The sequence below is a fragment of the Vigna angularis genome, chromosome 6 (genome assembly GCF_016808095.1).
Source record: "Vigna angularis cultivar LongXiaoDou No.4 chromosome 6, ASM1680809v1, whole genome shotgun sequence".
In the NCBI taxonomy this organism is placed as follows: Eukaryota; Viridiplantae; Streptophyta; class Magnoliopsida; order Fabales; family Fabaceae; genus Vigna; species Vigna angularis.
In genome coordinates, this window is record NC_068975.1 from 31,463,856 (window position 1) to 31,485,539 (window position 21,684).

The 21,684-nt window shown below is 35.1% G+C and overlaps 3 protein-coding genes across 7 annotated transcripts; 2 read left to right on the forward strand and 1 right to left on the reverse strand.

The window, feature by feature from the left end:
- The first annotated feature begins 911 nt into the window (after window positions 1-911).
- Window positions 912-2,681, forward strand: LOC108342350 (protein SRG1-like). Of its 3 annotated transcripts, none has more exons than XM_017580111.2 (4): window positions 912-1,186; window positions 1,277-1,427; window positions 1,659-1,981; window positions 2,283-2,681. In XM_017580111.2, the coding sequence occupies exons 1-3, from the start codon at window positions 959-961 to the stop codon at window positions 1,688-1,690; spliced, it is 411 nt and encodes a 136-aa protein (XP_017435600.1). In that variant the 5' UTR covers window positions 912-958; the 3' UTR covers window positions 1,691-1,981; window positions 2,283-2,681. The 3 variants fall into 3 exon arrangements, with proteins under 3 accessions (XP_017435600.1, XP_052735126.1, XP_017435599.1); XM_052879166.1 differs by having other exon boundaries at window positions 914-1,186; window positions 1,277-1,524; window positions 2,165-2,681; XM_017580110.2 differs by having other exon boundaries at window positions 914-1,186; window positions 1,277-1,524.
- Window positions 2,682-3,650: 969 nt separating this feature from the next.
- Window positions 3,651-8,521, forward strand: LOC108341027 (uncharacterized). Of its 3 annotated transcripts, XM_017578630.2 has the most exons (9): window positions 3,651-3,808; window positions 4,086-4,234; window positions 4,354-4,406; window positions 4,545-4,662; window positions 5,419-5,567; window positions 5,914-6,021; window positions 6,130-6,249; window positions 7,258-7,431; window positions 8,207-8,521. In XM_017578630.2, the coding sequence occupies exons 2-9, from the start codon at window positions 4,117-4,119 to the stop codon at window positions 8,306-8,308; spliced, it is 942 nt and encodes a 313-aa protein (XP_017434119.1). In that variant the 5' UTR covers window positions 3,651-3,808; window positions 4,086-4,116; the 3' UTR covers window positions 8,309-8,521. The 3 variants fall into 3 exon arrangements, with proteins under 3 accessions (XP_017434119.1, XP_052735127.1, XP_052735128.1); XM_052879167.1 differs by lacking the exon at window positions 4,086-4,234 and having other exon boundaries at window positions 3,670-3,808; window positions 4,550-4,662; XM_052879168.1 differs by lacking the exon at window positions 3,651-3,808 and having other exon boundaries at window positions 4,217-4,234; window positions 4,550-4,662.
- A 1,985-nt stretch (window positions 8,522-10,506) lies between these two features.
- LOC108343438 (protein STRUBBELIG-RECEPTOR FAMILY 8) lies at window positions 10,507-17,175 on the reverse strand. Its single transcript, XM_017581721.2, has 16 exons — window positions 16,785-17,175; window positions 16,364-16,496; window positions 16,050-16,121; window positions 15,871-15,936; window positions 15,682-15,753; window positions 15,518-15,589; window positions 14,932-15,003; window positions 14,782-14,847; window positions 14,646-14,711; window positions 14,244-14,551; window positions 13,414-13,670; window positions 12,647-12,921; window positions 12,346-12,481; window positions 12,101-12,240; window positions 11,820-11,976; window positions 10,507-10,864 (listed from the first exon to the last, which is right to left on the reverse strand). Exons 1-16 carry the CDS (start codon window positions 16,876-16,878, stop codon window positions 10,712-10,714), a joined length of 2,139 nt encoding a protein of 712 aa, XP_017437210.2. The 5' UTR covers window positions 16,879-17,175; the 3' UTR covers window positions 10,507-10,711.
- Between the last annotated feature and the right edge of the window lie 4,509 nt (window positions 17,176-21,684).

The window sequence follows — 21,684 nt, forward strand, 5'->3', positions numbered from 1 at the left end:
GTGCTTATTTGCTAGACATATTTATAACTTACAAGGACCTAATTTAGCAAATGCTTATTGCAGTATGTAAGCTTTTTAAATTGTCATCTAATCACAACTTGCTATACATAATAATTTTATTAAAAATTTGAATTTCAATCCAATCACAACTTTGTTATATGTAATAAGTTTATCACACTTTTAAATTATATAAATAATTACTTTTAATTAATAAATAAATAATATGAAAACTTTTACACTCGTCTAAATAAATCCGTCGTTTTGTTTGGTTGGGTATTTTTATCAGAAACTAACGTCTACCCAAGCGAGAAGGGTTTTTATTTTCAAACTCAAATTAATATAATTATTTCAAGTTAATGTATTAATTTTTTTTGTTACATATTAAACTATTTCATAAGTTAGTATTTGAGCTTTAACATATCAAATAGTCTAAAAATCTTGAATGTGATCCTAAAATGTTTATTAATACATAAAAAAGATTTAATTCATTTACGTCAAAATAATTATATTTGTTTATTTTCAAAGTTTGAAAATCAAATTATATGCAAATTCAATTTTCTACGAAAGTTTAATGACTTAAAAACATATTTCTAATAGTAATAATAATACCTAAATAAATATTATTAACTGATTGGGTAATATAACTAATATTGGTGATGAATGTAATCACTGTCTTCTTTGTCGGAAACACTAGTTTTTCTGAAATGATCACATTACGGATAAAAAATTTCCATAAGGTTTCAAAATAGATAATAATTTATAACTGCGAAAAAAAATTCTGAACATTTACAGATAATTTAATAGATTGAAAGACTTCCAACACAGACCATTGAAGTAACTATCAATCATGTTGTAAATGATTTGACAGTATCCACCGTTTTGTTAGAAATTGTTTTCTTTAAAATGAGTAAGCATATTTTAAAAAATGTGAAAACAAAAAGTTGCAGTGTTACTTACCATGGAAGCACTGTTATCCAAGCGTGTACAAGAAATGGTGAGGAATGGTGAGGAACCACCTCCACCTTATGTTCGTAGAGATGTTAACTATACACAAATCGTGCCTTCAACGTTATGTTCACCACCCATCATTGATTTTGGGCTCATATCTTCATCAACACCATTAACCAAACAAAAAGAAGAGCTGCAAAAGCTAAGATCAGCTCTCTCCTCTTGGGGATGCTTCCAGGTATGTACTTGACAATTTTATTTCAATTTGTAAAATTGTAGATTTGTAGATACCACTTGCACAAGCATACCATATGAGCTTTTTTGGAAGGCAATAAACCATGGCACATCAAGCACACTTTTGGACAAGGTTCGTGAAGTTGCAAGGGAATTTTTTACGCAGCCAATGGAACAAAAGAAGATAATTTCCAAAGGGGTGAAAGAATTTGAAGGGTATGGTGCGGATCCAGTTCCCGAAGAAGGTCAGTTTTTAGATTGGTCAGATCGTTTGTGCCTTGATGTATACCCTGAAAATAGAAGGAAGTCAAGTTTGTGGCCAGAAAATCCATCATCTTTTAGGTAAACTGAAACTACTACTTCACTGATGAGTGAGGACTTCTTAAATCTTAATGCTAATTATGTAGACAAATGTTCAAACGGTTGGCAGGTGACATGTTTGTGTTGGCTAAGATTAGTAACACTCTTTTTTGCAGGAAAATTGTGGAAGAATACACAGCAAATCTGAGAGGCAACAAATCTTATTTCTAGAGCTATTGCTAAGTCATTAGATTTAGAAGAAAATTGCTTCTTGAATCAATTTGGTGAACACGCACTACTGCAAGTGAGGTTCAACTACTATTCCTGCTGTGCTCAACCTGACATTGTGCTCGGGCTTAAACCCCATGCAGATGGTTCAGGGTACACCATTATACTGCAAGATGACGTTGAGGGCCTCCAAGTCCACCGTAAGGATAAGTGGTTCACAGTTTCCACAATTTCTCATGCCCTATTTATACTCATGGGTGATCAAATGGAGGTATATATGTGTTGTTAATTGTGTTTCATAACATTTTCTCCAGCAAACAAACGAGTTTCGAACATGACATTTACTACATTACCTCAAAATCTAAGTAGTGTGAACATTTTCATTATTCAATTGATGTTACAACTTAACAAAACAACTATGAATCAAGTTCTTTTTTTTCTTTTTGTATTTCAGATTGTGGTGTGCCCATCCAATTTAAAAATTGTTACTTCTTACTTAATTCCGAAACATGGCATGGCAGTGGATATCAGGAGCAATATAGGTGATAATAGTGATCTTTTTGACATTGCAGATAATGACTAATGGAATTTTCAAGAGTCCTATGCATCGGGTATTGGTGAACTCCAAGAGGGAAAGAATATCTGTTGCAATGTTCTATACTCCAGAGCCAAACAAAGAAATTGGACCAGAACAAGGTTTGGTGAATGAAGAACAACCGAAGCTGTTTAAGAAAGTGAAAGATTATGCTGATACGCATTGGGAATATTATCAACGAGGAAGGAGAGCAATTCATGTAGCAAAAGTATGAACCACAGTTGTTGCATTTGTGTGTGATTATAAATTCAACAAAAGAAAACATTTATGGTGAGAGTACACTGTTTAGTGTCTAATGGTTGTAACAGCTGCAAGACTTTGGACTGCTATTGAATATTATTAGTTAAATAAAAATAAAGATTTTTTTTTACACCAATTAATTCAGTAGACAACCTATTTTAGGTATATTTTAGTCAGTAAAACAGTTTATTTTTGTATTTATAAAAAGGAAAAAGGTTGAAAGATAAAACAATTGGTGGAAAGTGTGTGAAGATGTGTAGGGTGTCAAATAGTATCCAAAAATAAAACCTTACGTGTAGCTAATTAAACATGTGTGTAAAACAAAGTTATGAGGCAATCATGAAACAAATATTGGTGTTTCTTCTGGTACTTCCACGCATTTTTTCTTGTATCTTCACATTTCAAAAATAGTCTTAATTTCATTTTTAATGAATTTTGGATTTTGTTAAAGAATTTTTTCTTAACAAATTTCAAAATTTGTTGAAATACCAAAAAGAATGTAAGTTTTTTTTGAATTGCGAAAGATAGTTTTGAAATTTTAAAAAGATATGAGGTTGCAGAGAGAAGAGAAATGTGTGGAGGTGAAGAAGAAACACTTATAATTTTTCATCCGAATCATCTATACATATTTTTGAGTTTCAACACATTAAAAAATAAAAAAAAAACATTTATAATCTCTTAAATAATGGTTAATAGACAATAAAATGTAGCAAAAGCCTTTAACTAAATGAACGGCCGGCCCAAACTTTAAAGGAAATGCAGGTCCAGACCAGATTCCGGTATTCCAATTCAGTTAAAATGAGATGAACTTTAGGCGGTAGCTTCTTCTTGCTCTTTCATATTTTATTATCTTTTTTAACCTTTTTGAATTATAAAATTTGAAAGTTTCCTTTTCAAAAAAAAATTGTTTACGGACTTGAAAGTCACTGGATTTTACAATTTTAAAAGGGTAAAAATAGGAATTTTCTTTATATGAGGTGCAGGAGTAATATATGGAGGTGTAGGAAGAAGCTTCCAAGCGAAAAAATGTTGTTGGGCTAAAACTTATAAATTCCTGTCCATTTTTAACCTAAGCCCAGAAGGCCCATTAGCCGAGCCACCCTTTGTAAACTGTAACGAGCTCGAGAGGATCTTCCATGGAGGCATAGACGGAGACATGATCATGAATCGGAGAAAGTACAGATTCTTATTTTAAGCGAAATTTGGGGCAGCAGCGAGCTAAATCCTCTATCAGAATTACCTTACCTCTCTGTACTGTCTCTGGTAACTTTTCTTTCTTTCTTTTCCTAACATCTTTATTTGCTCTAGGTTGTAGTGTAGTTCGATACTTGTTTCATTTTTCACACCGTTTTGTAAATTGATGAGGGGCCCTTCCCTAATGAAAATACTGTGGTATAAATGGTGTAGTGGTTGAATTTGCGAATTTAAGTTGCGGCGTGCAATGCATTTGATTAAACGTCTCGCTTCCTTCTCTGCTTTAGTTTGAGCCCTTTTAGTTGCATTCTTACCGTTGCTTCTGCTCTGAATTTCAAATGGGAAGGTGCAATCTATAGTAGATTGTTTCGTCAGTTATGGCGGCGTTAATTTCCAAAAGGCTACTACGTTGTTCTTCTGGGTCCTTGCCTTCACTGGGACGATGCTACTTTAATTCACCTAATGCTGCGTCTGCCCCTTTTTATCAATCACGTTGTAAGACCTTTTATGTAGTTCCTTAACCGTGGACAGTTGCCATTTCCCGTCAATTTGATTTTTGTTCTTTTTTCCATCTTTTATAAATCTTTATATTTGCGATTATTTTTTGTGCACAGATGTATACAGCAGATTATCTGGGGAAAGACTCCTTTCTGCAGAATCTTGTTTGGTACATTACCATAGCATTTGAATATATTTCTATATTTGTTACTACTTGCAGGATGAAAGCTTAATCAATGTAGCTCTCTCTTGTTCTGACTTTAACTGACTCTTCTTTAATAATGTGGTATAGTGTGTTTCAATGTAGGTCAGATCAATGATCCAACAATTTTCTACTTCTATTTTAACTCCTGTGCCTGATGAGAGCGCATTTCCGTCCGATTTATTGTCCAAGAAGGCTCTAGCAACATCTGAGCGTACTATAGGTATGTATGAAGGATAATTTGAAGCATCTTGTACCCCAGAATATAACTGTGCTTCTGTTTTTGCTGACTTTGATATTTATTTCTGAAAGGAGAGTCAATCGACTGCTAGGCATGAATTCCAGTGTGGTTTAGATTATGAGATATTTTTTGTAGTCTATTTTGTATGATCTAGACTAATATCTTCCGTGTCTATGTTTCTTCTTGATTTGTACTACTTCTGAAGATACAAAATTTACACCAAATAAAAACATGTGGGATTTACTGAAATGCATTTCTACATATTTACATGTCAGAACTTGCATATAGTTTGTTCTAAAATTGACCCTGTAAGTGAGATGCTAATATTTTATTCATACTTGATGATCTTATTCTGCTCTGAAATTAAAGGAACTTGGGCCCAGAGTTTAACTTTTTGTGTCCTCCACAAAAATCATGTATTTATTATCCTAAGTTACCATTAGTTTTCCCTAGTTTTTAATTGCACGAAGGCCACAACCTTGTTATTATTGGAAAATCCTTGTGGGGTTGCATGGGAATCACAGTGAAGGTGCTTATGTAACACTCTTCCAAAAAGCCTTTACCTAGGCACTGGTTAGGATTCTCATTATTATAAATCAAAATTTGGAGTGCTTCTTTTGATTGTTTCACTGTTTTCTTCACTACCTACCTTCTTTGGTGACATCTTGATCACAGCATGTGCTGATTTTTGTCTCAATAAGATTCTAGAGTGTCTTGATAAAGTTCAATATATTTTAGGGCTTTGCCAGGATCTTTTAATTCCAGTTACCAACTTTCATAATGAAGACAAGGGCTTTATGGTGTTACCTGGAGATGTTTTTGATTTGCCTATTCGGAAGGACATTATTCATCGTGTCGTTAGGTGGCAGCTTGCAAAACGACAACAGGTAGTGACTGCTTAATGTTTTGGAATCTGAAGATTGTTTCTCATTGTCATTGCATATGTACAATACAGAGGAAATGCTATATTTATTTATTTTTTAGTCAAGATGGTGATATTTTTCTATATTGCCTTTTAGTAATTTTGGGATTGAGGCAAGCATTTTGGTTTGGGACCAAACTATAATTTAGAATGTCTATTCAAATGTTTTAATGATAAAATGTTTTCACTGTTATCGAAGGCGTAATAGTTGAATATATGCACACACATATTATCTAGGAACATGGATCTAAATTTAGCTATGGAGTCTCTATGAAAATATCATATATTTTGCTAATTGATTTGGTCAACAGGGGACTCATTCAACAAAAACTATAAGTGAGGTCAGTGGGACTGGAAGAAAGCCTTGGAATCAAAAGGGAACTGGTAGAGCAAGGCATGGTTCATTGCGTGGGCCTCAGGTAGTGGAGCATTCTGCTCATTACTTGATCATCTTTATTCCTTCACATTTCTTCTGTTCTTGTTTTTTTCAGCAGTTTGAAAATAATAAATTTTTTGAATGGTAACAGTTCAGGGGTGGTGCCACTATGCATGGCCCCAAGCCTCGAAGCCATGCTTTCAAAGTCAATAAGAAGGTTCGGCGTCTAGGGCTAAAGATTGCCTTGTCCGCTCGTGCAGCAGAAGGAAAGGTGAGTTTCCCCCACCCATGACCTTATTCACCGTCAAAAATAAAAATATGGCATCTCTACGTTATTCTATCTCCTACATGAGTGTTCATTCTTGCTTATACTCAATATAGTGTGATTTTTCAGTTTTCACTTCTGGAAGATTTGGTTTCTATAATTTACAAGTAAATTGTTTAATGGTTTAGTAGCCTAACTGAAAAGATACACGATTTTTTTATTTTTTGTAAGGGTTCCTTTTGTTGTTGATATCGAAATTAAAGGTATAACATATAAGGTATAAGATATTCTTAGTTCAGTGAAGTGATTGTGTTGTCAGCCACACCTCAGCCTACCTGGTTGACAATCAATCATAATGTTTTTATTACCTCTTTGACTTTTTAATTATATATCATTTAACGTAAATATATTTGACGATTTCATATACTTATGGAAGTAACCAATGTGGGAACTTCTTTCAAATGAACACCTTCATGTGTATATCTTCACAGAATTGTGGTTGGGGTGTAGGGAAAATTGAAGTAGGAACAAAGGAATCATGCATCTAGATTTATGACGAGGAATCTGAGTGCAAAGATCTTAAGATCATTTATAATATGTTAAGTGTAATAAGCCCTGCTCAGAATGCTTGCCCCCGACTAAACTTGACACTCTAGAGTCTGGTTGTTATCAGCTAGAAATGTGACTACATAAATACAATAAAGCCTCATAAAGGAGCGTAACGGGAAACTAGGAAAAAGAAAATCAAATTATGACAATGTTCGTACAATAGCTTTCCTTTCCTTACTGCTTTTGTCAAGGTATAATGGTTATTTTTGGCATGTATTCCTATCCTGATCCTGATAATCGTATGCTCTGATATGATAGATCGTATTTCTTTTAGCTGTTTAGTATATAGCGTTTTTGCTTTCATCCAATAATTATCTTGTTTGTCCTTATTTTGTTTTTTATTACTGCATTATATCTGACATAAGAGTTTCTTCGTGCTAATATTCTGGGGAACTTTGTTTACAGCTTCTTGTGTTTGAGGATCTGGAGGTTCTCACACATAAAACCAAAAACATTGTGAAGTATTACAATCAAATGGAGAGCACCAAGAAACTTCTGCTTGTGGATGGCGGGCCTATAGATGAAAAGTTAAAATTATCTACACAAAATCTACACTATGTTAACATACTTCCCTCCATTGTAAGTTTCAGTTTTTATCCATTTGAAATTTATAATGTTTCTTAGAGTCGAAGCATTTCCAACAGTGACAACAGTACATGGATTAATAATCTATTGACACAATTGAGATCCCCAATTGATCATATACGGCAATAGAGCTTATATGGTTTGGGCAATTTTCATTTCATGAGCTAGTCATTGGGGTTGAGACCGAAATTGAAGATAATGTCAAAGCCTATAATATTTTATATGGGGCCTCAACTGTTAAAAAAAGAACCTGGCTCGGCAGCTTTCCCTCAATCTTACATTAGATACAATCCTTAGCATTAGGGAGTGGGTTAAAATCTCACGTAGATTATATATGTGACTAAAACAGAGTTTATAAGGGCTTTGGGCAGTCCTCACTTCACGAGTTCGCTCTTGGAATTGAATTAGGCTCAACCTAGATACCATTGGCTCCATCTAACAACAAATTTTTAGTAAAACTATTTATACCAAATTCTTTTTTAATGGTTTGTCCCAGCTGCTTTATTCATTAGAACATCTAAGATCGAACGGAAGATGGTCCTAAACGTGTTTGAGTAGCCATCGGGGACAAAATAGTTAAAGACGATCTCCATTTGATCAAATAATCTGTACCACTTGTGGTATGATGCAAATTATTCCAAAATTTCACCTCCGAAACATTGGTAATTCATGCCTCATTGAATCTTGTAGATTTTGCTAGTTCCAAAGTTTTTCCTAAAACAGTATTTTTTTTTATATTATATAGTTATGTTTAACATCTTTTTTGTAGGGCTTGAATGTCTACAGCATTTTGCTGCATGACACATTGGTGATGTCCCAAGCTGCGGTGAACAAAATTGTTGAGCGGATGCGTACTCCAATTAATCGTTGAGGCTAAAACTATTTTTTTGTGCTTTACTTCTTTTACTCAAAAATAGGAATTGTATCCCATGTCCCCATTTCTGTAACATAAAGAGATCCAATGAGTGGTACGAGATTTCTGTTAAAAATTACATAAGTGAGGCAACTTATGCCATTTTGCTCGTGTTGAAGGTGAACTTAGGAAATTGTTGGTCTAATATGAATGTTCAAGGGGTTAGGTTTATCATGTTTTCCCATGACTAAACTCGTATCTTTTTCAATCTTTTCACATGCATAAGATTTGATAAACCGGCATAAGTCATCCCTGTCCTTCGATCATGAATTTATCTAATATAATGTCTTTTGCTTTCAGTGGTTGTGGTAAGATTAGGTACTATTATTTTCACATTCAACATATTTTTTTACGTACAATTTACATATAATATTTAATCTTTTAACTTTTTTTTCTTTACAATTACAAAAGTTAATTATTTTAATGATGAAAGAGATATTTAATATATGATAACATGGTTTATTTTAATGATGTTATTTGAGGAACTTGAAAAAGGAACATTCACGTTTTCAAACCATAGATCCTTAAGTAATTGGAGATGACCAATCATACTCTTTATATTACTTTTAAGTAATTGGAGATGACGAATCATATTCTTTAGATCTCAAGTAAGAGACATGTTTTTATCACATTTAATATCTCATGTTTTTTAAGAATTGAAGTCGAAAACAAGTCAAGACAAAATCATGATAAAAATTATATGCTTCAAATATATAATAATTGATTTTAAAGATATTATTAGACAAATTTAAGGTAAAAAGAATATTGTTCTTTATCGTTAAAAATACAAAATAAATAAACCAAATCCTCCACTAGAAATTCATTAGTAAAATTTCAAAGATTGTTAGTAAGTGTTTACATAATTATTAATTTAAACTCCTCAATATAAATATTTTAAAAATATTGAACAAAACTTATTATCTATAATTAATGAAAACACATACATGTTAAAAAAATAATAAAATTACAATTATAAAAATAAAGCTTAGATGCTTACTTCGTCTCCATGTTAAGAGGTGAATTTATGTTTAGTATCCGATTTTAGAGAGAGACAAGACCTTATTCATACACTTTTAATAACATAGGACCCAATGTCTTCATTTTTAAAACCGGGTATTAAACAAAAATTCACCTCTTAACATGAGGACGAAGTAAGCATTTAAGCCTAAAAATAAATATAAATAATTTGAAAAAGTTAAAAATATTTTTATTTATTTTGTAGGTAAATTTAAAAATAATTTGAAAATGTTTAAAATACTTTACAATTTAATTATAAATATTTTTATTTATTTTGTAGGTAATTTTTATTTACTTAGTAAATATTTTTTATTTATTTAATTTAAAATAATAGTAAAATTAAAAAAAAAAACTATTAAACTTAAAAATCAATTGAATTTAAATAAAACTTGAAAAAGTTAAAAAAAATTGACACTATAAGAAAAAAAAATCTGTTTATATGTAGTTATAGAAACACTTCTTAACCTATCTTTACCTAAATATAAAATTTTACACCAACTTATTTCAAATAAGATTAACAGAATCTCACCAAATTGAGTTACGGGAATACTTCTACAAACTCCAATATAGAAATGAAAGTTCCTTTCTTATATATGAGAAGAAAAGTATTACTGGCAAAGTAAAAATATGTATGAACCTAGTTTTAATACAAACATGCTCCGACCCACCCCAGGACTCGACTTGATTGTTTGATTAGCTGTTTAAACCAAAGAAGTCCACTTTCCAGATCCGTGACAATTTCTAAATTCTCCATTTCATACTATGAAAATGTACCAAGGCACTCCAAACATGCTCTAACTAAAAAGGAAAAGGAGTTTACTGTAAATTCAAACTAGTTGCAGGGCCATGCACAAGAAGACAATAAAGTGCTAAAAAATGCAAGAAAAAGGCCAAATGCGTCTGTTAGAGAAATGGAAAGGAATTAGAGAACAGTGGGACCGTGTACCGTCACAATAATAATCCAACTCATTACAAATGAATAGCATCCACACTCTTTTCCAAGGCCTTTATGTCGGTAGTTGAAATTTCATCTGTGCTTGCCAACAAAGCCTAAAACTCATAAAGTTGATTCCTACAATTCTCTTTTTATAAGACTATTTTGCATCAAGGACTTTAAAATTATATATATTACACCATGATGAGGTAACTAAATATACACTTTATTTTCCAGAGTAATTTCTAAATGTTGTGTGAGAAAATCCAACAAGTAATTAGTATCTTAAAATTGCTTGATACATTTTCACAAACTTTCTACTCCTTCCTTGCTTCCTGTGTTTTATAGTAGTAAATTTTTAACCGGGACAACTGCACAAAATTGCAAAAGAGTAAAAAAGACACCAACACTTAAAATGACATGTCAATGGCCTCATGTTCTGGGGTCTTGTGACCAATGCCAGATTCGTCACTGGGTCGTCTTTTAACCACACTTGCTCTTTGCACTAGTCGGACCAACGCTTGCACCACCTCAGACATTGGAGGTCGAAATTCAGGTTCCGGCTGTGTACAAAATCAAACTCATTAACATCTTCTGAAGAATTATGGTGTTAGCAATAACACCAAATAACTCTAGGTACACATATTGGTCAACAATACAAATTACTACAATGGTCTCTTTAAGGTGCATTAAATACACCCTATTCAATGCATCCAATGACTAGTACTACTATTTTTCTATAGTAATACTTTGCAATCAAACTTTTTTCCCACAAGTTGGAATGAGCAACAAAAAAAAAAATCAAACTGAAATGCTTTGTTGTGAACAGTGTATATATACAATTCAATCACCATTATATTCTTAATAGTTTTTCCTGTAGTTTTTCTCGGTTGTCCTTTACCTATATAGGACTGTTCTCTATCTGATTCAGATTTAGTCTTCTTATGGAACCTCTGTCAGGTCTACTACACATGTCTACACAATCTTAGGCAAGATTCTTATGTTAGTTCTTTTAATAATAAACCCTACCTAAAGATTCTCTCTAGTTTATTCATTCTTAATCTTGTCTGATATGTCCACATTTCCCTTTAACTCTAGTAATAGGACTATCCACTATCTTGTCATAGTCCTCTTAGAGGAGCCTCGTTGGACTTTTCCACGTAAGATGATACCTCAACTCTCTCTTTTAATACATTCATTTCTCTAACTGTTTTGTATGTATACTCATCCAATGGAACATTCTTGTATTTACTATGTGAATTTTATCGTTTTGTTGGCTTTTTACTTCCCAACACTAAACTTGAGGGGCATCTTTTGTCATGTATAACAACACTAGAGGCACTTCGCCTTTTCATTCAATAAAAATTTCTTTCGCTTCTTTTGACAGATGCCCTTTGGTACCAAATAGCATTTTCTCTATTATAAACACTAAACTAGAACCAGAAATAAATGCACTAGTGCAGTAAATGAAAATAAGTACTAAAACAAGTTGCTAGCGATCAGTCGTTCATGTTCTACCTGAACACAGAGGGCAATGATATCAGCAAAGCGTGACAGTGACTTTGCAGGATACATGCCATTCAAAGTAGGATCCACCATTTTTGCCAAGGCATCTATATCATGGAGTTGGGGTGTAGCCCACCTCACAAGTGACTGCTCTGATCGAATTCGTGAACTAAACTTGCAAAGATTTCAAATGAACGTAAGAAGCCATACAGAAAAGAACAAAAAAATAATAATCATGAGCAAACATTAAAGTGATGAGCATTTTTAATTTTCAAAGTGTATGCTAGACTCACCTGTCTAGCGGCTTCCGACCAGTCAACAATTCCAGCATAACCACCCCAAAGCTGTAAACATCACTTTTTACAGTGTATACTCCTGATAATGCAAACTCAGGAGCACTGTAACCAAATGAACCGACCATCTGAGTCGATACCTGTTAAAACTCAATGATTTTAATCAATGTATTAAGCAAATAGCAAAGAAAAGATACAATAAAGAAACCATGCGCAGCTGTTTAAGGAAATAATATTTCACCAACCTGCCGCTCTGTGTTTGGTGTCAAAGCAGCTAAACCACAGTCAGACAGGTGAGGATTTAGCTCCTCATCAAGTAATATATTTGCTGATTTGAAATTTCTATGCACAACAGAGGGCAAACACACTTCATGCAAGTACCTGATAGACAAAGCATAACTCAAGAAATCAGCCTTTATGCCATATACTAACTCACCCTACAGGCTAAAGCAAATAAACTAGAGGGTAAAAACAACAGGGTGGGGTAGCCTCTCAAGGCCATGCCCAGGAGAGACTTAATATGTTAGATATACTCATGAAACATACTCTAATGCCCGGGCTGTGCCAAGTGCTATGCGAACACGAGAATTCCAAGACAAAGCCTTGCCACTGTTTTCTTCAGCAAAATGGAGCATGTCATGCAGATTTCCATTTCCTATATACTCATAAACTAGAAGTCGTTGGCCATGTTCAGCACAATATCCAGTCAATGTCACAATGTTCGGGTGCCGCAGGCGCGACATATTTGAAACAGCTTCAAGAAAATTGTCTTCCTCCTGTAATGACAGTGCAGAGTTGTCGATCTTCTTGATAGCCATTTCCTAAACAAATGCCAATATCAGAACCATTAGAATGTTATAAGAAAATAAAAACGATTTTTCCAAGTTCAAATTCATAAGAAAATAAACATCCATGATAGAAAAAGAAAATGAAGAAACAGGCAAAGATAGATGGATCATTGTACAAAAACTGTGTTAAATGACAATCAGCCTTGGTGAATGAATAAGTAGACACCGTGAACCAGATGATTTCTGACTTGCGACTGTAGAAAAAATAAGTAAACAAAGAAATTCAAACCAAATGAAAGATTAAAAACATCTGAAGAAGAAAAAAGAATCATCGCTTAACATGCAGCAAAAAGGGAATTACTGACGTAGAAAGAATGTCTATAAACTCTAGGGACATTCATCCAGCACTGGTTCAAAAATTTCCCATCTTAGTTTGAAAGACATTTTTCATCCACAGATAAAAACAATAAATTCCAAAAATGCAGTGGAAAGGGAGATAACAAATGCAACACTAAAAGGTGTTACCTTCCCATTTGGGAAATCAGCCTTGTAAACACGGCCTAGAGAACCTTCACCGATTATAAATTCTTGACTAAAGCTATTTGTAGCACTTTGGAGAGAAGCAATGGTGTACGATGTTGAAGTTATAGGGGACTTCATATGCCGTACTGATCCACTTTTAGTAGGTAATCTCTCAACTGATACATTTTCTGCTGGGCGAGGCTTCAGGTCTGTAACAACATTAGAACTCTTTACCCTCTGCTCTTGCATCTGAGGAGTAACTGATCACAACCCATAAAAAAGCTAAACAAGTCAGGATGCATAGATGCCAAACAAACCAATCCTAAATAGTATAAATTTCGAAACAAAATTAGTTGTATAAACAGCTTAAAAGATTAATGCAAACGAATTTGTAAAAGAATAAAGAAAAATGTCACCATAACATTTGTGATAACAGTTTTTTATTTGAGTGGGTGTTTGCTTGCACATTTGACATGTGCATTTGTTGGTATATTCACATCAAAACTCAAGTTTACACAGCAGCTACAAGATAATATGTTGGTATTGACATGGATCTAACTTAATTAACATTAAACCAAACATGCTATAAAACTATAATGCTTTATACATGGAATTTACACCAAATAAAAAGCTCCAAATCCTAATTTTCCCTAAAAATATCCTTCTAAACACTTTATCTGTATCTGTATCTGCTCCCTTTAGTACCTCCAAATATTGGGGCAAATTAATGCACATACCATATTGAACCACATTTGACAAAGAACCCAAATTACAGAATCATAATCTCTGTGTGTGTGTGTGGAAACAAAAAAGAAAAAAGGAAAGGAATTCACCATTAATAACTCCACGAGGAAGGCTCCCACTAAAATTCCTTGCACCCTTTTTCTTCCCCTTTTGCTTTTGGATGCAGAAAATAAAAGCAAGCAGCACAATGGCAGCCACCACTATGGAACCTAACACAATGCCGACAACAGCCCCCACTTTCAAACCCGTGTGACCATCAGAATTTTCATTATCAGAGGCTTGTGTTTTATTATGTGAGCCAGATCCAGAATGATGATGATTACGGGATCCACTGGGAGGAGAAGTTACTGCTGGTGGAAGAGGAGCAGGAGTGTTCTCAAATGAATTTCCATCATATCTAGTCCATATTTAAAGAGTCAAAATAACCACAATGTTAAAGCTATTAATTAGAAAACACAAAGGCATTTCAAACAAAAATCCATAATACTTACATGAAAAGACGTATGGAAGTAATTTCACGAGGTAGCCATCCACTGAAATTATTGTTCGCAACATTTCTGGAAAATTATATAGCAACATTAGAAACTGATATGCAGATAATCAAGGCCAAATGGGAGAAGAACTTACAAAGTATCCAAAGGCAAACCGACGAGAACACTAAGAGAACCAGTCAACTGGTTTTTCTGCAAGAAACTACAAAAGAATTTTGATAAGCCTTAACTTAACATTTACTGCAAATCACTATCAGTCCATCAATTAAAATATCAACCAACATACAGGGAAGAAAGATTGGCCAGTGAACCAAATGAAGGAGGAAGATCCCCCGAGAAGTTATTGAATGATAGATCCCTGCATCATTGAAAAGGAATGCAAACAATCATCAGATAGAATCTATTATTCCATCATAAAACTATTATTAGTAAGTCCATGATATCCAATCAACCAATTGACAATATAAGGTTTCTGTATGAAACTGTTCCTCTTTATCTACTGTTCTATCAGATTTCCGCTAGAGCATAGACTCTATATTAGTGCGGTAAATTGATTTGGATTCTGATATATGATACTAAAAGTATGAGTCAAGTATAAAGTCAATTTATGAGCACGCTTTAAGGCCAAATCCAAAACTCAGAAAATTTGGTCCGAAAACAACAATAGCCCAATCCTAAAATGTAAAAGTTCATCTATTCAGCCAAGGAAAATGCTTATTCATATATTTTGAGGGGTAAAATCCATCAGAAAATTATTAACCATTGCCATAAATCAGCATTATAAACATTCATTTCTTAATTAGAATAAGAAGAAAATGAAAGAAAGGGAAGTCGGACTTAAGACATTACGTACTATATCTTACAAGACTTACAGGATATCTAGATCTGAAAGATTAGCAAAAACATCGCCAACTGCCATGGACAGTGCATTATTGCTTAAATTCCTAAAAACAACAAGAAAACACAGTAAGCGGCTCCAATGTATGATCAAATTGATATTATGAAATAAAACTATATACACCGAAAAGAAACTTACAAATAATTGAGAGAACCCATAGCAGAAAAGGAATACGGAAGATTTCCAGATAAATTGTTTCTTGCAAGATTCCTGATTGTCCCAATTGAAAAGATATGACACGATTCAGAAAAGGAAATAACATTCCTAGTAAAGAAGCAAACTTACAACGATCAAAAGATGAAATGAGTAATTGGGAGTAAATATTACAGGCTTGTAAGATTTGGCGGCAACTGGTAGGGAATTGTATCATGGATCTTGTTGTCACTCAAGTCACTGGAAAAATACAAAAATAAAATTGAAAAACCAATAACCATTTAACAGCATTTGTTAAAACAATAAAGATTATATGTAGTGTGGCACGAAATTACAGAGTAAAATGATCTCACAGCTTTCTGAGTGACATAAGGTCCGAAAGCAGGTACCCCAGAGTCCCATCGAGTCCTAATCCTGAGAGCTCACTAGCCAGCATCACAAAAAGATGAATTAGTTTTCTCGACCACAAACAAGCCTGAAAAAAATTGTACAGCAACCGCGATTTCGGTCACAACAGCAAGGTTTCCAGCACATTTGTCCGCAATTTCCGGCAATGTCAAGGATTGCGACAAAATCATAGCTGATAAAACCTTGACAATAATAAACACACTTAAAAAGGTAAAAAATTAAAAAATTAAAAGTCTTCAATATGACATGAATCTCATACATGGAAACAACGGCTGAACCTTCACAAATTACCCCTTTCCATGACTCTCCACATGGATCACCACCACCGATTCTCCAACCCGTTAACTGAGTTGAACTATTCAACGCATTGTACATAACCTCGAGAGCTTGAACTGCAACAGAAACAAAACATCAATAAAAAAGACCATTTTGGTATGAACAAGCACCCACCCACAACTTCATTACTTGCATTACCACGTATGTCCTCTGCACCCAGAGTCCAAAAAACAAAATCAAAACCAAATGCCCTCGACGCAAAATCAATTTTTTTTTCCCCAAGAACAATCACTCCCCAGTTCCCATCACATGACTACATTAAAACCGATCCCATCAATCAACCGCCGCATGATCACTCCAAAAAACACAAAAAGAGAGAAAAGGAAGTAGCAGTAATATATTACCATCAGTAGGATCAGTGTTGGCGAGGGAAAGAGGAAGAAGAGAAAGGAAGATGAAAGCGAGGGAGGGAGAAAGGGAGGAAGGATGGGCAGGCATTGCGGTCAGAATCGTGGTTCAGGTGTGGAGACGCACATGCAGAGTACCATGGAGGCGAAAGAGATGTCAAAGGAGAAGAGGAAAACAGGGGTAGCAGTAGTAGAAGTAGTACCGTAGTAGTTGAGTTTCAGATCGCGACTGGTTGTACAAGGCAGGGCCATTAAAGAAAGAAAGGGACAGATATTAGAGATTCGAAGCTTGGTGTAATGAAGAGAGAGAATAACCAAAAGCACACAAGACTGTTGTGTTGTGCTGTGTCGCTTTGAGTGTGTGAGTTTGTGTGTGTCGGCGAAAATAAGAAACTCGAAAAAATTAATACTACAATGTACTGCTAACATAATAATGCTGTAGAGCTAATACTAATAATATAGAAAAAAGCGAAAAATAATAATGTGAACTGGGTGGATGTTTATATTATTTTATGGGGTCCCACACCTTTTTTCCCTTCTGAGGTTTTGGATTTTGTGGCTTTCGTTTGCACATTCTCATTCTACACCTTTCGGGCTTTTACCCTTCAAACTCTGTCATTTCAGCTTTCCCAGCTTCTCTTCATTTCATACCACTTTTGTAGTCTTGTTTTCCCTCTCCGGTCACATCCTCACACCTGCTACACGGGGCAAATTTAATTCAAAATCACTATCAGATTAGTCTTAATTAAAACTCGCAATCGCGTGTGTTCAAACATGAAATCAACCATAAATCAGTAACTTACTAGGACCAGAAGATAGAAGAGATTTGGAAATGCATTAACTTGAGATCAAAATGTAAATAATCCCTGTCAGCACGTAATTTGGAATTTTAGGGAATGATAAATATTGATTGTCTTCAAAATTACTATCAGATTTGACGCATTAGGTACTCGTCCAGCTTTATGTTGTTGAGGTGCCCAGTCTTGCATATTAGGTTGAAGCAGTTTATACTGTGTAAAATTTAAACTTTGAATTTGAATTGGTTATGAAAATAATTTGTTTAATTAAGCTTGATATAGTATTAAAAAATGTGCTGTAATTATAACTCATTCATAAGTGAACCGGCTGGACACTATTACCGGCAATTAAGCCGTTCAAGGCAGCCGCCGGCATATGTATGGTCGGACATTAAATTCAAATACAACTTAAAAAGAGATTAGCGAAAGTAGTACACGAGGCTTAGTAATAAATGTGAGTACATAGTGTTTGGAACAGAATTAGTCTCTAAATAGTAATGATGAACTAATCTTATAAATACAACTACAGATAAAGATAAAAGGTACTTTTTTTAATATCTAATAATATTTGTTTGAGACTGTTAAACAATAAAATACTTATTTAAGTATTAGAATATCATTTGTAAGTATCTTTCAGATACTTATTTAAATATATTTTGTCCAAGTATATGGTTTAATAGGATTATCTCGATCTTGTAAAAATATTTTGGCAAGATGATACAATAATATTATTAGACCACATAGTGAAAATGTAAGGACCATGATTTTAAGAGTAGTGGGGACACGGTGGTCACCCACCCTTTTTCATTTCAGGGGAGCAACATGCCACACACAGAGCTCACATTCATGTGAGAGCATAGTAATATGCCACACCCGTGAACATTGTTATAGTTCACATGCACACAGTATATTTTACTATTATCTTCATGGGTGAACAATTAAATTGGAAAGCTGCACACATGAAAAACAACACGTAAAGGATAGCTCCTGGGAACAACTCATTCCTTTCATCCAACACTTCAATGTTTCTTCTCTTTGGCTAGCGGAACCAGCAGATGCCCACGGTCCAGCTGGGAGGCGTCACCACCATGGCCTCCACACAACGTCCAACATCCAGGAGCCAGCAGCCACACCCAAAGCAGTAGAAGTTCACGGTGCTGCAGTTACTGACTGGAAGGGAGAATACGCACGTTACCCTTGAGGAGAAGAAGTGCCCAGCAGCCACCATCTTCATCATCCAATAACCACTTTCACGCAACCAGCAGAGAAGCCTTGAACCATCCAACACGGTGCAGCAGCGGCAGGAGTTGCAGTCAGTCACGGCCTCTCGTCCATCAACACCAGTAATCCGGTATCGCCCAGCATGCAGCCACCACATTCACGTTGATTCCAGAGAAGATAAAAAGGAGGTACTGGGTTCTCAAATGGGGAAGAGTCTTTGCTACCTTGCTGCCATTTTTGTGAGAAAAGGAGAAGTTCAAAGCTTGGTGGAATTGCTTGGAGCTGCAAGTTTTGGAAGAGTTAGACTCAAAGAATTCACAAAGGAAGTCTTCAAGAGGTAAGGAGTGCTAGATTTTGTTTTGATTAGTTAACCTTACTGTTTTTGTAGAAATCTAAAAGCTTTAGAGTTAAAAATGGAGGTTTTCTGGTTTTCTGGAAAACCTGCGATTCTGCAGAATCTGCAGAATCGCGTTCGTCCAATTTGGTTTCAATTTGGACGTTCGTCCAAAACTTGACAAATGGAACGTTCGTCCACGTTGTTTTGAGCGCTCGTCTCTTTTTCTCTGTCGAGCGCTCGTCCAAACAGTGTTGTCGAGCGTTCGTCCTTAAGTTACATGTTGAGCGTTCGTTCTTAAATATTCTGAACGTTCGTCCTAACAGTATATGACCAAATATAGGTGGGTTTCTGAGCGTTCGTTCATATATAGTGGATTAACGAGCGTTGGTGATAAGGATTTGAGTAGAGAGCGTCTGTGTGCGCCTGTGAACGTTCGTTCATTCCAGGTAAGGGAAGCTTATTTAATTTAACTGGTATGATGTATGCTATGTGAACGTTCGTTATTTATTTGTAAGAAAATAAGGCATGATGTATGAATGAATGAGCGTTCGTCATTTTACTGTTGGATGCTTCTATGATTGGCTATGTGAACGTTCGTTATTTGATGGTATGTGTATAATGCATGATATTTGATTTATTGAACTGCATGAACGTTCGTTTTCTCGGTGAAATGAGATGTATGAATTTACATGACATGGATTGTATAAAATGTGGAAGTTGATGTTGATATGAACGTGTGAAATCTATGAGTATGAATGACAAAAGATGAACTGGAATACAAAAGAAATTGACTAAGAAACTTTCCCTATGAACATAATCGTTCGTTGCTGAACGGTCCTTGACCGTTCGGTTTTCCTGATAAAGTAGTAGAAGTGGGATTCGTTCATTTGGAAGGATCCCTTGTTGAGGACGAGCGTCCTCGTGTCTAAAGGGTATGCTTGAGCGTTCGGCCAAGCATTGTGTTTGGTATTCTTTGATAAAAGCCCTTCTGTTGTATGCACATATGTAATAGTGTATTTTACCGTTCGTACTTCTTCGATATCAAAGTCTATTATTTTAAGATTATTAACGTTCGGTCTCACACCAGCGTTCGTCCTAAAGGGGCGTTCGGTTCTATACTGAACGTCCGTCCTAATTGGTATTTAATCTTATACTGAACGTTCGTTCTGTTTAGTGTTCGTTCATAATGAGTGCTCGCTCAAAATGGTGTTCGGTCTTATACCGAACGCTCGCTCAAATTGGGGCTCGGTATCACACTGAGCGTTCGTCCTAATAGTGCTCGGTTTCGAATTGAGCGTTCGTCCAAATAGTGCTCGGTCTCCAACTGAGCGTTCGTCCTAATAGTGCTCGGTTTTGAATTGAGCGTTCGTCCGAATAGTGCTCGGTATCATTTTGAGCGCTCGTCCTCATTTTCCACAAAATAGCGTTCGTTATTTGATACGAACGAGCGTCTTTGGTCTCGCTTTTAGCGTTCGTTTCTTTGATCCGAACGAGCGTCTTTTTGTCTCGCAAAACAGTGTTCGTTCTCGTTCCCCTTATGATGGTACGTTCGGTATTTAAATGATGAATAGTTCATGATGAACAGTAAATGATGAATAGTAAAATGACAAATATTATATGATGAAAATGATTATGGAATGATGACTAGTGAATTATGAATATATGATCAAAAGTGAATGATGAACAGTATTTGCGATGATATGAAAGTTATGAATATTGAACGAGCGTTCCAGGCAGGAACGACTCATGGTTGAATGTTGAAAGTTGTAAAGTATGACTGTGGTTAGCTAATGCTGGCTTGGTCTATCCTGATATTCCGTGATACTCATCTTCACGTAGAGGAGGGTAGTTCATGTGTGGGAATGGCAGGAGGTCCTTAGTCCATAAGTTAACATGGGCGACGTAAGAACGGACTAACCTCGAGGGGCAGCTGTTGAGTGTATTCCAGTTACTACACCACTCGGGTGCAAAGACGCCTGTAGCTACACAGTTCATACAGTCCGGACAGTCAGTCGTGTTGAGTTTTATTTTGTACATGCGTTAAATTATGTGATGTATGATGAATGTGTACGTTGATATGTATGTGTGAAATGAACTGTTTGCTAGAAATTATATGTTGATGCATGAGTTAAATTACGTAAGCTTACCCTTTCGTTTTCCTTGTGTTGTCAATTGTCCTTGTACGTCCGTCTTGTCATTGCGATGATCATCCGTGTGGATGTGAGCAGAGGGAGACGAGTGTTTGGAAGAAATGCTGAATGAAGAGAACCTGGTTGATGTTGAAGTGAAGACCGAACAGTGAGACCGCTCGGCCAGTAGTGTGATTGTTGAATTGAGTGGTCGTCCGACCATCCTTTGTTTTCGTTTAAGTTTATTTCGACCGTTCGGTAATTGTACTGTGTAAACCGTTCGGTCAGGTTTTTATTTGTGCGTTCGACTTCGGATTGTGATTCGTGTTGTAAGGTGTACGGCTTGGCTTTTGTTTTTAGCGAAAAACTGTACTGAATTATTATTAAATGTGACTTTCTGAATTTATAGTTAT

What these genes read in the sequence shown, in the direction of transcription:
- LOC108341027 (XM_017578630.2), top strand. Translation starts at nt 4,117, where the DNA reads ATGGCGGCGTTAATTTCCAAAAGGCTACTACGTTGTTCTTCTGGGTCC. An exon ending in CCCTTTTTATCAATCACGTT is followed by an intron (nt 4,235 to 4,353) that starts GTAAGACCTTTT and finishes TTTTGTGCACAG; the next exon opens with ATGTATACAGCAGATTATCT. An exon ending in TTAACATACTTCCCTCCATT is followed by an intron (nt 7,432 to 8,206) that starts GTAAGTTTCAGT and finishes TCTTTTTTGTAG; the next exon opens with GGCTTGAATGTCTACAGCAT.
- LOC108343438 (XM_017581721.2), bottom strand. Translation starts at nt 16,878, where the DNA reads ATGCCTGCCCATCCTTCCTCCCTTTCTCCCTCCCTCGCTTTCATCTTC. An exon ending in ACTTCCATACGTCTTTTCAT is followed by an intron (nt 14,552 to 14,645) that starts GTAAGTATTATG and finishes AATATGGACTAG; the next exon opens with ATATGATGGAAATTCATTTG. An exon ending in GGTCGGAAGCCGCTAGACAG is followed by an intron (nt 11,977 to 12,100) that starts GTGAGTCTAGCA and finishes TTGCAAGTTTAG; the next exon opens with TTCACGAATTCGATCAGAGC.
- LOC108342350 (XM_052879166.1), top strand. Translation starts at nt 959, where the DNA reads ATGGAAGCACTGTTATCCAAGCGTGTACAAGAAATGGTGAGGAATGGT. An exon ending in CCTCTTGGGGATGCTTCCAG is followed by an intron (nt 1,187 to 1,276) that starts GTATGTACTTGA and finishes CTTTTTTGGAAG; the next exon opens with GCAATAAACCATGGCACATC. An exon ending in GAAAATCCATCATCTTTTAG is followed by an intron (nt 1,525 to 1,658) that starts GTAAACTGAAAC and finishes TCTTTTTTGCAG; the next exon opens with GAAAATTGTGGAAGAATACA.